Source organism: Lissotriton vulgaris, chromosome 2_1 (genome assembly GCF_964263255.1).
Source record: "Lissotriton vulgaris chromosome 2_1, aLisVul1.2, whole genome shotgun sequence".
Taxonomy (NCBI): Eukaryota; Metazoa; Chordata; class Amphibia; order Caudata; family Salamandridae; genus Lissotriton; species Lissotriton vulgaris.
In genome coordinates, this window is record NC_141687.1 from 2088746515 (window position 1) to 2088760374 (window position 13860).

The following is a 13860-nucleotide window of genomic DNA, read 5'->3' on the forward strand; positions in this document are numbered from 1 at the left end:
TACTTCACTGGTTCTACTCCCACCTTTCCAACTAATGCCAGTTTATTCACATGGGCTGCTCCAGGTCACAGAAGATCCCCATCACCTGTGGAGTCCCCATGCTTTCCGCATGTCTCCTGTCATCTTCAACCTTTTCATGGAGCAGCTAGGTACTCTTCTCACAGACAGCAGCATCAAGATTCACCAACATACCAATGATGATCTACACGTCTCCATCTGCTTCAGATGTCCAACACTTCAAACACTGCTTGCATATCATCGAAACTTAAAGCTCAACCCAACGCACAACAGAATTACTTGTATTTGCCGAGAACAACAAGCAGGACACCATTCATACTTTACTGAAGGACATGAATCTTGGCTTTGAACCCCAACTTTAACTGAATACCAAGTCACTTGGATTCACCCTAGCCACCAACCTCACCCTCAAGGAACACATTGCCAAAAACATTACCTAGTCGCAGCTCTCTGTTCTAAAGAAAGACGATCTTTACCCAATCAGTCTCTTTTGGGGAAATCTTTACTTTTAAATAAGTGATGACCTGATTATATTTTTTTATTACCTCGGATGAGGGTGCACCAGTTCGCTCATCTCTAACAGGTCCTATTTCTGGCAAATCAATCGCAATTTTACATTCAGTCCACAAGTCACAACGAATCACAATGTCAAGCAAAGTATCCAAATCCTTTAGTAAAAATTTTGAAACGTTCACAAATCTTTCAACTTGATTATACCATTCAACAGGCATCTCGGTTAATTTTGGGAAATCATTTGTAAAGTACAGTATATCAGCTCTATTCCACAGAACATGAACACAACCTCCTCCTGGTGCTTCCCTCATTGGAAATATTTTTGTCTCTGCATTTTCTGTTCCCTCTCGAAACTTTGGATACATCGGCGTAAATGTTTTCTTTGTTTTCATCTTTTTTGCCCACCTGCCTTCCCATCTCTCCAATTCACCCCATTTCCTAAGAGTTGTCGGTAGCTCTATAATCTGTAATATTTTCCCTTAGGGTTTTAAACTCTCAAGATCCTTGTCACTGAATTCTAATCGGTAAGCCTATTGTAATGTTTTGGATTTTTGTATGTCAACCCCATATTTTTGAGCAAATTCAGCCAATTTTTCGTGAGTATTTCCAGCTCTCCTGGAAATATCTTAACATAAAAATAATAATTCATCATCTCGATAGTAAATCATTCTACCAGCATTGATTGTACCCCAAATCTTTTCTTACAACTTCACTTAAAGTTTGCTACATCAAGCGATTTTTAATGTGGGCTGTTTACCACAGATCTTCCCTGAACCTCTGTACCCTTGTCAAAAGTAGAAGGTGGTATATCATTAATCCAATCATCAAGTTTCTGCGGGGCATGTCCTGCCTATCTATCTAGTACACTCTCATGCGACTCTCCACTAGCTACTTCTAACTGCGGTGTGACATGTACTTCAGAACCTTGTGTTCTCATTTGTAAAGTCTTTCCTGTCATGACTTGCCCTTGAGTCTCCATATTTCTATGGTACCCTATAATGGAATTGGTCTTACATGAATGTGTGACACATTAGTTTGGGCTGTCTCTACACTACTACACTACCTCCTGATTCATTTCCTTGAAGCGATCACCATTCAGATTTGTCGAATTGGGATCTATTTGTTCTCTACTCGATCCTTGTGGAATAATGTTTGCTCGTTCCAATCCTATAAGAACTGTCAAAGAATATACTTGCTGTCCCCAATTACGTGATTGATATAGAGGAATCACGGGTCCTATGGTTATTGGACTGAAAGAGCACTAGGAGCATTCGTTAGCATGCCATGGGTTTAATAAACCCTGCCCTTTTTTGGTGTTTGTTCTTCACTTAGGAAAGGATAATTAGGATTCAAGCTTTTGGGCAATAAAGGTGCATCTGAATGAGTTCTTACAAAAGAATTATATTATGTTTGTGATAGTTCTTCATTATATGATGGAGGTTGATTCATCAATAGTTTATTCATAAACTCGTCCGCTATTTCGTTATCACTCTCATCTATTATCAATAATGTCTGAGAGCTTCAAGATGTTTTTTCTTATCTTTACATTTTTCTCCTTCACTCTTTTCTGCAACTAATTCAGGATACATGTATGTTCCCTCTGCAATGTGTTTTCTCCTCATCCTCCGAATCCCCTTTAGCCTTTACATACCTATTTAATGTATTCTTATATCTTCCCTGATATTTCTATTTTTCCTTCTGATGGGCAACATGTTCCCATTCTCTGAGGGCTTCTAATTGAAGAGGTCTCTGAGATGGTTTAATATCATTCATCTTTCTTCTTCAAATTTTCAAGAATTAGTACATTGAAGTTACCATATTTAGGAAAAGCTAAAAGTCCATCTTTTTTCAGTATACTTCATCCAATTCTCTAACCATGTGCCAGTATCGGGACCCCATCTCTAGTAGGTACAGGCGCATCTCCATGTATTCATGTTTTTTATGATTCTGAATACATCTTACTAATGTCCCTTGCAAAATGATTTCACTCGATTCTCTAGTAAACACTTGCTTGTTGTCATTTAAGCTACCAATCGCTTTGCAGTTCCCTGACACTATCAACCACTCCCAGTGCAATTTCACACCAACCAATCTATCGCAGCGCTACACTCTGTCAGACAACCCCTCTCAGCGACTACCTCTCCTTCATAATTTAACTTGTTTCCTGTCTGTTCGCAACAGTTTCCTAAAAAGAACTCTATTGACAAATAACTCTTGTCTGCTCCACTACAAAAGAAATGACAGATCTTCATTTAATCCGGATGTACTCACACATTCTGAGAATATTCTCGACCAGCGCGATTCCACCAGCGCAATTCCACCTAAAAAAATCCTTATGATTATTCTCTGTGCGCTTTGATGAACATCCCAGTGATTTAAAATTTCACATCCTTACAAAGTTCCCTTCTCTGGTGGTACTGTCGATGATGTCTCATGGACAGCACCTTCGAAACACAGTAGACGAACTTACTCAGCATATGCCACACTTAGACCACTCTTAGGTGTATATGCCGGGATCTAAGTCCACTTCAAACCTAATAAGAACTTCAATTCAACAATTCTTATACAACATTAAGCACTAGTAAACATTGCTCTATTCATTTCTCACTAGTTACACATTTAAACGACAGTATCGCACAACCCTATTAATACTCACACCACTTGTCTCGTCATCTTGTAATTTTTTCTTCAGAACTGGCACTCGGTCAAATTTCACCGAACTTGGACTTGGGTAAATCTATAGTGATTCCGATATGCATCGCACTTATATCCCAGTTTTATCAGACTAGTAAACGATCTGACACGCTTCCAGAAAAATTGTTGTAGCGTAGACGTGCTGGGCCTAAAATGTATTCTAAGATCAAAATTATACTTATTTTATTCTACCTATCATACCCCTAGCTACCTGTCAGACCTCTTTGGTCGCCCGATGAATCTGTGCCGAAAGGGTCTGAAATAGCCAGAGGATGACCAATTATAAAATAAAATATGGACCAGGAATAAGATAATTCTTACATTCAAAAGATATTTTACATAACGTTTAGAAACCCATTTAACAGCACTTCAAATAGTAATAAAGTGTAACAAACCATAGAAAAATATCCCACACCAACTTAAAAAAATAGAACTTTCTCCTTTGAATAAAGCAAGACCAAAAGGACAAACGTCAAACCGGAGATATTACATTTTGAGAATTTTAGTGAAACTTGCAACAAAAAGCACAAAGGGCAAACTGTGGATATCTTGTCGACCAGGGATGGGACAAAGTCACAAGTTTAGGCTGGGTTCGGGTCAGATAGAGGGACCCAGTCAGATCCACTGAACAAACTGTCTTAAATACTGGTTTGCTGAACATTGCAAAGATCTGCCTTGAAGTAGCATTGTGAAGCTGAAGTGATGTAAGTATTCCGGTGTGCAGCAAGTCTGCGATGAGAGGGACTACATCGTTGTCAAGGATCCATCAACACGGCTTGTGATTTGAAGTCCGGCATCAAGGATGCAGTGAGCAGTTAGGGCAATGCTTTAATTCCAAAAAAGTCAGATGCTGCGATGCGGAATCAGGCATCATGGTCGAGTCTGCTGTCAATGAGGGATGTGAGGGCCTGTGCTGAGGTTGTGTTGAGTAGTTGAGGTGATGTGGTGGCTCCTAAGAGCTGTGATGTTGGTCTTTGCATAGGGTCCAATTGATGCAGCAGTGGCAATGCGTTTGATATGCCCAGGTTTGTACCACACCGCAGAGGAGAGGCATCGGTTCTCTTGGATCCACAGAGAAACGTTAAGCACCTTTAGGCCAAGTTTGAAGGCTACAGGACTGGGATGGCACCACTTGGCAGGGTAGACTCAGAGATGGCAGAATACAGGCGCAAGTGCTAGGTTGCTGGAAGCCTGTTATGTCCCTGAGGCTTCAGATTAGACGGCCAGCCACTAGCCCTTGGATTCATTCTGGGTTCTGGGTTCAAGCGATGCAGATCCAATCCTTATCAACGAGGCAGGAGAGCAGCAGGTTAGCACAGCAGGGCAGAAGTTCCTTTAGAGCAGCAGTCCAGCAGAGTGTCAGTCCTTTCAACAGCACAACAGTTCTTCCTGGCAGAGTATCCAGAGGTCCAGATACTTACTGAAGTGGTGGTGCCTGAAATCCAGTATATATATACTTTTGTGTGTTTGAAGTTGGGAAAAGCTTCTAGAGGCATGTTTTCCTGGTCTTGGCTTCAGACTAACTACAGGGGGTATGCAGCCTTTTGTGTAGAGACAGGACACAAACTATTCAAGTATGCCCAGCTCCTCTCTCCCATCCAGTCACACCTAAGCTCCCCATTGTGTGTGGCTGACTAGGAGAAATACACAAAGCCCAACTGTCACCCCCATGCAGCCAGGTAACCCAGAGATAGTCTGAGGTACCAAATGGCCAACGCAAGAAAATGCCAACTTTCTAAAAGTGGCATTTTCAGAATTGAAAGTTTACATTTGTCTTCATCATAAGTTTAAAATTGTGATTCCAGACACACCAAACATGAAGGGGTTACCTGTTCACATTTGGAAATTACACATATGAAAAAGGTAATTCCAATGCTCTCCTGTGGGTAAGGTGGACCTTGCAATAGTAAAAACAAATGTAAGTTTTTCTCACCAGCAAGCAATGTAAAACTTCTTAAAAGTACATATCCTACGTTTTAAATACACTGAACCCTGCCCTCTGGCTGTTCAGGAACAACCCTAGGGGTAACGTATGTGTATTAAAAAGGAAGGTTTGGGCTTGGCAAAGAGTTTACTTTACCAAGTCAAAATGTCGGTGTAAACTGCAAACACAGGTGCTGCAATGGCAGGCCTGGGACATTTTTAAAGGGCTACTGGAGTGGGTGGCACAATTAGTGCTGCAGGTCCACTAACTAAGTACACAGATATCCAGCCACACACTTACTTAAATCCTCTATTTTTGAGGGAACAAACCATAAGAGACTTCCTGGTTCGTACGGGTATATCACTCAAACCCTTTTATTATTTATTTGTTTTTTGTCTTTTTTTAAGTATTGATGTATGAAAGGGACACCTTATCGTTTTGTACACCTTATATACAATTATTTACAATTCGCGATTATTTACAACACAAACACATACACATAACTAGTTGTATTATACAAAGTGAATTGCTCTGATATATATACACTCAAATATTCATACTACGAAGAGAAAATCATCCGTAATTCCATAAAGACCAGAGTCAAAAGTATAAACTTGATGACAATCATAGATCAATGAACTACAGTTGAATGTAGGCAGTTCAAAAAAGGAAAAATAGACTTCAAATTAATTCATTCAGTCCATTCAACCAATAAATGGCTAATCTTTTTACGCCAACGCGTTTCGAATCCGGTATGTCAACTCTACGAATTCTCATCAGGGCTCTGTCTTAATACGGGATACCTGCAAGTGTATAAAATAAAACTTGTTTTAGCTACATTTCTGACAGTTGTTTAGCTTCCAACTACATTTAACTTGGATTCCTCATATTACCTGTTTAACCAGCAGCCGCCGGTCAAGGGTAGGGTATTAGAGCTCCAGCATTCACTGCCGTGAGACGCCAGATGAGCCATTGCCTTCTGTTGCCCTGAATTTTCAGACGCAGCCAACACCACGCGAGCAGTCCTACTTAGAACCGCGATCAGCACTCGATCAAAATTACTTCGAAGTGCCGCCAGCCACGCATTCCTGCCTGGCTACCTTCGCTGTACCCATCAACAACCCTGTCCTGATGAGGATCCCGACTAAAGGGGATCGAAACGCCGTCGACCACACAGCCTGAATCATATGACGCATCCCGCGCTTAAAGCTCCCACAAGGAATAATTGTTCTTCCAAGTGACTGTAACTTGTGTTGTGGAGTTTTACCTGATGTATATACTTTGTTTAATGCGTCGTCTATGCTGTTTTTAAAGCACTTGCACACTCACCTCACTAAACTGTATATAGCACCTTGCACCAAGTGCCACCGGGTTGTTATAAGATCTGATCTTTACAGTGCTGTTCCTAACTGTAATTTCATACGAAAGAAAAATTTGTTTTCTTGGTGAATAATACCACTTTTTCCTGAATCATTTCACTCCTTGTTTCTGTTCTTTGTAATGCCCATGGCATACACAATTGAAACTGTCTCTACATGATACCAGTTGGGAATTGTTTTTGTCTACATGATACACCCATCCCAACGTGGTATATGGGTTTTCTCCTGTCATTCCTATAACAATTCTAACCATGTAGGCACCGCTTTCCTCAGTCCTTATTATTTGCGCTCGCTTTCCCTAGAGGAAATAACAGCGTTTTATTAGGTTTCTGGGGCTACTGCAATATTGGTGGCAAATCAAACCCATGTTAGCTCTAGACTTACTTGAACAAGCTGTGACTCGGCATCTAGCTCTCATTCACTTAGTTTGGCAGCCATGTTGTAACATGGTTTTGGACCTACTTATAGCTACTTGCTTGGCGGCCATCTTAGAGTGGGGTCGCTAGAGAAAGCTCTCATTCACTTAGTTTGGCAGCCATGTTGTAACATGGTTTTGGACCTACTTATAGCTACTTGCTTGGCGGCCATCTTAGAGTGGGGTCGCTAGAGAAAGCTCTCATTCACTTAGTTTGGCAGCCATGTTGTAACATGGTTTTGGACCTACTTATAGCTACTTGCTTGGCGGCCATCTTAGAGTGGGGTCGCTAGAGAAGGCTATCATTTAGATGTGAAAAAAGGTGAATTTAAACCACATATGAAAACATACGCGCAATTACCATCGACCCTTTCTTTTGGAGGCACTATACTAGATAAACAGCATTTCATTTACAGACCCTGGGCACAGGTAGTGCCAATTTACTAGGGTTTTGAAAGTAAAATGAGATGCCAATTGGGTCCTAGCCAATGTTATCAGGTTTTAAGTAGAGAGCATAAATACTTTTTCACTGGTTAGCAGAGGTCTAAGGTCAGTAAAAACGTATTCAGCAAAAACAGAAGGTCTGAAAGCAATAAGTTAGGTGAAAACCACAGCAAAAAGGCTAGGTCTAACAATCTATTGAAAATCTAATTATAATATTTGTCTTATCTCAATTGAGAGAGCGTTTGCAGATGAAAAAATGTGGTATTTCAGATAACTCATCGGTTTAACTTCTGGAATGATAAACATTAATCAGAAGTTGCATAATTGAATGGATTATTGTGCAGGCTTCCAAGATCAATTATTCGCATGACCTTGTTGTAACTGTCTCTTAGAGATGACCATTTTACCCAGTGATTACTATTTGCACAAGTGAGAATTCCGTAAAATGCCGATGATAAACTCTCAGGTGACTAACGTGCTGTCCTAAGTGTAAATTAAGAAATTCATGTGTAGGAACTATATAGTAACGATTTTATGGAGATCATTATTGCAAATGTTTTAAAATCTTTGGGGTAAATATCGCACAACTCTCTCATATTTGCCCACCTTTAGAAATACCTATGTGAGTCATAAATGGTCCCAGGCAAGAAATGCTACCCAGGGAGCCTGCCTGTGAGTGGAAAATGGCAATGTCCCAAAATAGGAAGTCAGTACAACTGCATGGTCCTAAATTGTAGTTGTCATCTCCAAAGTAACCTTAATTGACCCAGTCAATGTTTTGTTCTGCGGAATGAGTGATATGCACGTGCACTGGTTACCCACTCCTTGTAGTCAAGGGAACTGTGTGCCAGACTTGTGAGCGAGGTGCCATTTCTAAACACAGAGGGGCATATTATCAACAACTAGCGATAATTATCGCTATGTTGGTTTAGCAGCGATATTTTTATCGCCGAGCTGCGGCGATTTTTATCGCTTAGGAGTCTTGCTATTTTCAAGGTTTATCTCCTAAGCGATAAAAATCGGCCGAAATGCATGAATATCGCTGTAAACTCAGCAATATTCATGCACTACCGAGCTAATGCTCTTAGCCATGTTATCCACCTACCATTGGATAACATGGCTAAGAACTGCTCAGGCGCAGGTGTTAGCTTTTGGAGATATTCGCGCTTAGCGCGAATATCTCCAGAAGTTGGTAATAGGAGATAGCTATGTTAGCGACTTTTTCCAGTCGCTAACATCTTGGCACGCCCACTTTGCATGTCATTAGTGATAAATATCACTGACATGCAAAGTGGGACCCAAGATGGTCGCTATCTCCTACTAGCTGTCGCTAACTGGTGTTAGCGACATCTAGGTGATAGGGAGATCATTTCATCTCCGCTTTCTTGGCTTTTAAAGCCAAAAAAGCGGAGATAAACCCCCTTGATAATATGCCCCAGAGTTCCATTGATAATATTTACTACACAAAGGAGTTTCCGCTTGTGGAATATTCTCTGTCACTTATCAAGCCTCTCTCCTATCTGAAGCTCTGTTGCTCGACATGATATGATGATGAGCAAGTAAAAACCTACTAAGCACAGGTGGAAAATTTTTGCAATAGTTATTCAAAATGCGTAAACCAAAATCGTGTAAAAAACATGAGCCTGAACATTATGATTTGATAGGTAAAAAAATACATTATTTGTAATGTGCCCAATTTGTATTTTGTTCCTATGATTTGTGTAATCACCTGGTACTCCCTGAGAATGAAGTTCAAACTTCATACCGATAACCTTTGTAATTCTAATCGAAAGCATAGCTGTCAGTGCATGCAATGTCATACTTTATCGAAAATCTACCTAAAGGGCAATAAGGTTCACAAAGCTGTGGGACAATTTATATAAAATTGTATTAAATAAACGATGTTACCAAGTCTGTTATTATTAAATGATGATTGTATTGAACATTATATGTGTGTGAGAACCATGGTTTTACATTGAGCCACATAAAAACTGTCATTCGTCAAGATTCATCAGATACAGTGTAATTGTTGTGCATTCGTGTGCGAAACAGTATTTAGAATGAGCGATCTTCTATTGATCTTTTACTCAACAGAAAATGCATGTCTTCAGAAAGACGCTGCAGGCATTAATTTATCCAATCTCATCAACCACCCCTCACAATTTCGAAGTCTGGACAGCAACAACCCCCACTTACTGCTATGAGTGCGAAGGGCTGCTCTGGGGCATAGCCAGGCAGGGCATGCGATGTTCCGAATGTGGTGTCAAGTGCCACGAAAAGTGCCAGGACCTCCTAAATGCCGACTGTTTGCAAAGTAAGTGTTTTGTTAACAGTTGGATCTTGTTGTATCGTGGTTTGTGACATGCTTCTCTGTGTAGGCAGAAGCATCCTAATGCAATAGACTTCTCTGGGTATTAAGTTGCACTGCTGAACTACTAATAATGGTCTCTCCTTATACCCGAGTAATGATATGCAATGTTATGCAAATAATGCAACCTGATGTTCAAACAGAACAAATGATGGACAGAATGCAGAATAAGGTCATACATTCACCCCAGTACTGAGACCTGGGCCTAAATCCATCGTGTTTTTGCACCCCTTGCCATTCCTGTTTGAACCTAGCCATACGCAAATCAGATTTGACCCTAAACTGGGGTGGCATGGTGAGCAAAAGAATGATGAGTTTAACCCTGATCTCTTGACTGGGGTGACTATATTCCGTCCATCAAGTGTGTGTCTTTTAATACATGTATGTGGTCAAGATCTTTAAGTGATTTTGATACAATAATAAAACAGTTCGCTGTCTACCAATTTCATGTTTATTAAATGTTGATGTTTTTTTATGTTGTTTTTGATGTTTTGATAATTTTTATTGTTTTTAGATGTTTATAGATAGGGAAATTGGCTGTTCAGTATATGATAGTTTGGTTGAACTGAAGGCAGAGATTGTGTTTGATGCTAAAACAGTATATACCATTGAGCCAGGCTACGACCAGACTAAGGAAACTACAATAAAAATCACATGCAAAAATGTATTCTTTTTTTGCAAAACTTCTTTATTATGTTTTGTCAAGATACAAAAGGATGGATGATTTTGAAATGGGAGATTGTGGGGAACGAGAAGATAGAAAGGAGATGCAGAGGGAGTAGGGGGAAGGGAAGTAGGGGTAATGTATGTTATGCTATGCTGCTTTGCATAGCGCATTATTCAATGGATGGGACGGCCTGTGGGGGTGGTATGTGCAGTATAAGATTTGACATGACGTTATGGATGATGCAAAAGTGATTGAATATTACAACTTGAACAACTGGGTGCGCAGAGATCAGAACCGATCCGGAACAATCAGAGAATCTAGCGAATAAGCCAATGACAAATGCATACCGAGCATAGAAAACATGTACCTCAAAACCGCAAGGACAAAGCAGCATACATAATGTAAGTCTGAGCAGGTAGTCAGGCGAAATAACAAGTCACTCTGCACAGTGTTAGAAATGTGGTTGTCGGTTGATTGGGGGAATGAGTCCTAGGCAAGCTGGAACCACAATCCTAGTCAGGGTAAGTACCAGGCAAACCCGAAACCAACCCGTGGTCACCATCTAGTAGCTTGGCACAAAAGAGTCAGGCTCAGTTTAGAGGCAATGTGCAAAGTATCAGTGCACCACTTCAGCAGAAAACAGTGAACACACCGCACAAAAAGATACCTCACCAAGTTAAAAAAAATCGTTCTGAATTTAATAAATGAAACAAGACCAAAATGACAAAAATCCAATAAGTAGAACTTGATTTTGGAATGTTTTAACTAAAACTTGTGCTAAGAAGCTTAAAGCGCTAAAGTTGAATATCTGGTTGCGCCAGACTGTAACAAAGTCAAATGTTCAGGCCCTCCACAATGGAGCATGGGCCGTATACAGGGACCCAAGTTAGGCCTGCTGAACAAAAGTACCTTAATCCGAGGTTGCGGAGGATTGTGCTGGTTCGGGTCGAAGATGTGCTGTGCCAGTTCCGAGATGCGGCAAAGCTGTGATACGAGAGCCCGATGTGTTGAAAATCCTGTCGACAGGGCTTGTTATGCATAAACTGATGTTGAGTATGCACTGCACAGTAGAGACGATGCAATGTATCAGCCCTGAATAGCGGGGAAGCTGCGATTCGGAATATTCAACATTGTCATTGAGGCTGCCGTCAATGGGGATGCGAGGACCTAGAGATGGAGAAAGCGGCATGCAGTAGTGTTGCAAAGGCGATGCGTTGAGTTCGATCCATGCAGCAGTGACAAACCGCTGGTTTTGATCCACACAGCAATGACAATTCATCAGTTTGGCAGAGGATGCGTTGGGTCTGCTGGAGCAAACGCCTTAGGCTCACTTTCAAGGTCCCAGGACTGGGGTCGCACTCGCATCACATGGCAGGGCAGACTCTCAGAATGGCAGAGTCCTGGTGCAGAATTGAGGTGGCTGGAAGTCTTTTTGGCCCTGAGAAGGCCTATACATTTTTAAAGCAGTATTTTCTCTCAGAGTGGTGTATGCATGTATAGGGGTCTCTTTCTAAATAGTCTGTGGAATCGTTCACAGATCATCGCATGCAGCATGTGAATGGGTTAGCGGTCAGAAACCGTCTTGTTATATGACAATATAGGGGCATGGTGGTGTCACTCGAGAGCTGCTCATGTATGCTTGTGAGCTAATTTGTGCAAAAGGTAGGTTAGTTGTGACAAGTAGTGGGCATACTAATACAATGTTATGCATGGCAATTACAAGCCCCCAAAAGGTAAATGCACTCATAATATCGCTGGTTTTAAGCTTAGGTTTTATCTGACCCCAAATGATTCTTTTGATATCAGAATTAATTCTTTGAAGTTTTTCTCGTTTAATCAAACATTGGAGCATAATGCTGTGGCCCAAATGAATACAAGCAAGACCACCGGACCAAGTGGTCTCCTGGCAGATTAGTTTAAAAAGCAGGTGGACATTCTGGCTGCTCATTTGCGTTTTTTCGTCAGCCTTTTTATTGATTTTCTGATGCAGACAGAGTATACATGCATTAATAACAACATTCGTCCATCAATTACATTTAACTGCCAGTATGGTGATCAAGCGGGTGGAGTGAGTGTTTGCGTGTGAGTTGTCTTTCATGCGTGGCATAACTGGCTCCTCATTTGCTTAAGCTATACATGACAGCCCAGTCAGATTAAATTCTCCCACTGGATTTACGCACAGCCACGATTGTGGTCATGCATAAAGTGGGTAAGGCTCCCACCAAGTGCGGATCATATTGATCGATATCTCTGCTGAATTTCAAATTTAAGATATTGGCCACCATGTCAGCAAATAGACTTGTAGGTGTCATTCGCCCCTCATACACGACGATCAGTCATGCTTCATTACTAATGGATCAACCAGGGGTAATCTCCATAGGTTTCACAATTGGTTGGCAGAGGCTCAATAACAGCGGAGTTCCTCTGTATTGCTTTCCCTGAATGCGGAAAAGTTCTTTGATGCTGTCATTTGGCCTTTCATGAAGCAAACAATGGGATTCGGCCCTCAGTTTTTAAAATGGATAAACATGCTATATGCGGCCCCAGATGGAATAATGTCTCTGGAGTTCCCCAATGGGAGAGGTACCCGACAGGGGTGTCCTCTTTTGACCCAAATATTTGCCTTTTTCTTAGAGCCATTGGCGCGTTTGTTGTGAACACCCGCAAATTAAGGTGTTTAAGAGGACCGGATGCCCGATCAGCGAGGAAATGATTTCGTATTCGCGGATGAAATCCTTTTCTATCTCACTCATCCAGAAGAATCGATTCCTTGTGTGTTCAGTATCTTTGATCAATATAGAGCCCTCTTCGGTTATACTATAAACCGGGATAAATCGGTACTGGTCCGTAGATCTGGCAAACCTCTTTGGGCAGCTGCTAGTTAAATAGGGAGGGTTTCCAATATTTGGGTATTTGCGCCAAACTGAGTGAGAAGGAGTGCATGGAATATAATGTGCGAAAGGTACTAATCGATTTTAGTGCTGATGCTGAGCGATGGCAGTCACTCCCACTGACGATAATGGGTAGGCAGCAATGGATTATCATGGTCAGAAAAGTGCAATGGAATGTAGGCAACGTGAAATCCTTTCAAGGAGATTGTATGATTGTTAATTTTAACAGACTTGACATTGCATGGCGGGTACTTTAATCAATTAATTTGGATAGCAGATCAGATATCACAGCCCTGCCCCAGGGGTTTTTCGATAGGCCGCCCCAAGCATCTCATCACCACATACATGCTCCCCTCCACCTCTCACACATCTCAATTGGGGGTTTGTAGAATCACCCAGCTTGGAGACCTAAATCGTTTCCTGCAATTAACACAGCTGATGCTTATGATTGACTAACATATTCGGACCTGTTGGAAGCCTTGTATCAGGGGCGCCTTCTTCCCCAGTCCACTTGGGCCTCCAAAGCCCTTATGCTCATTAGTTGTCC

At 41.3% G+C, this 13860-nt stretch overlaps 1 protein-coding gene across 2 annotated transcripts in view; it reads left to right on the top strand.

Annotated features, from left to right (window-relative positions):
- The window catches only part of UNC13C (unc-13 homolog C), a 1328864-nt gene that overhangs the window by 397093 nt on the left and 917911 nt on the right, over positions 1 to 13860 (top strand). For both annotated transcript variants that reach the window (XM_086958316.1, XM_086958317.1), the window contains exon 6: positions 9482 to 9701. In XM_086958316.1, the coding sequence (XP_086814442.1) occupies positions 9482 to 9701 (220 nt within the window). The remainder of the gene's footprint in view (positions 1 to 9481; positions 9702 to 13860) is intronic.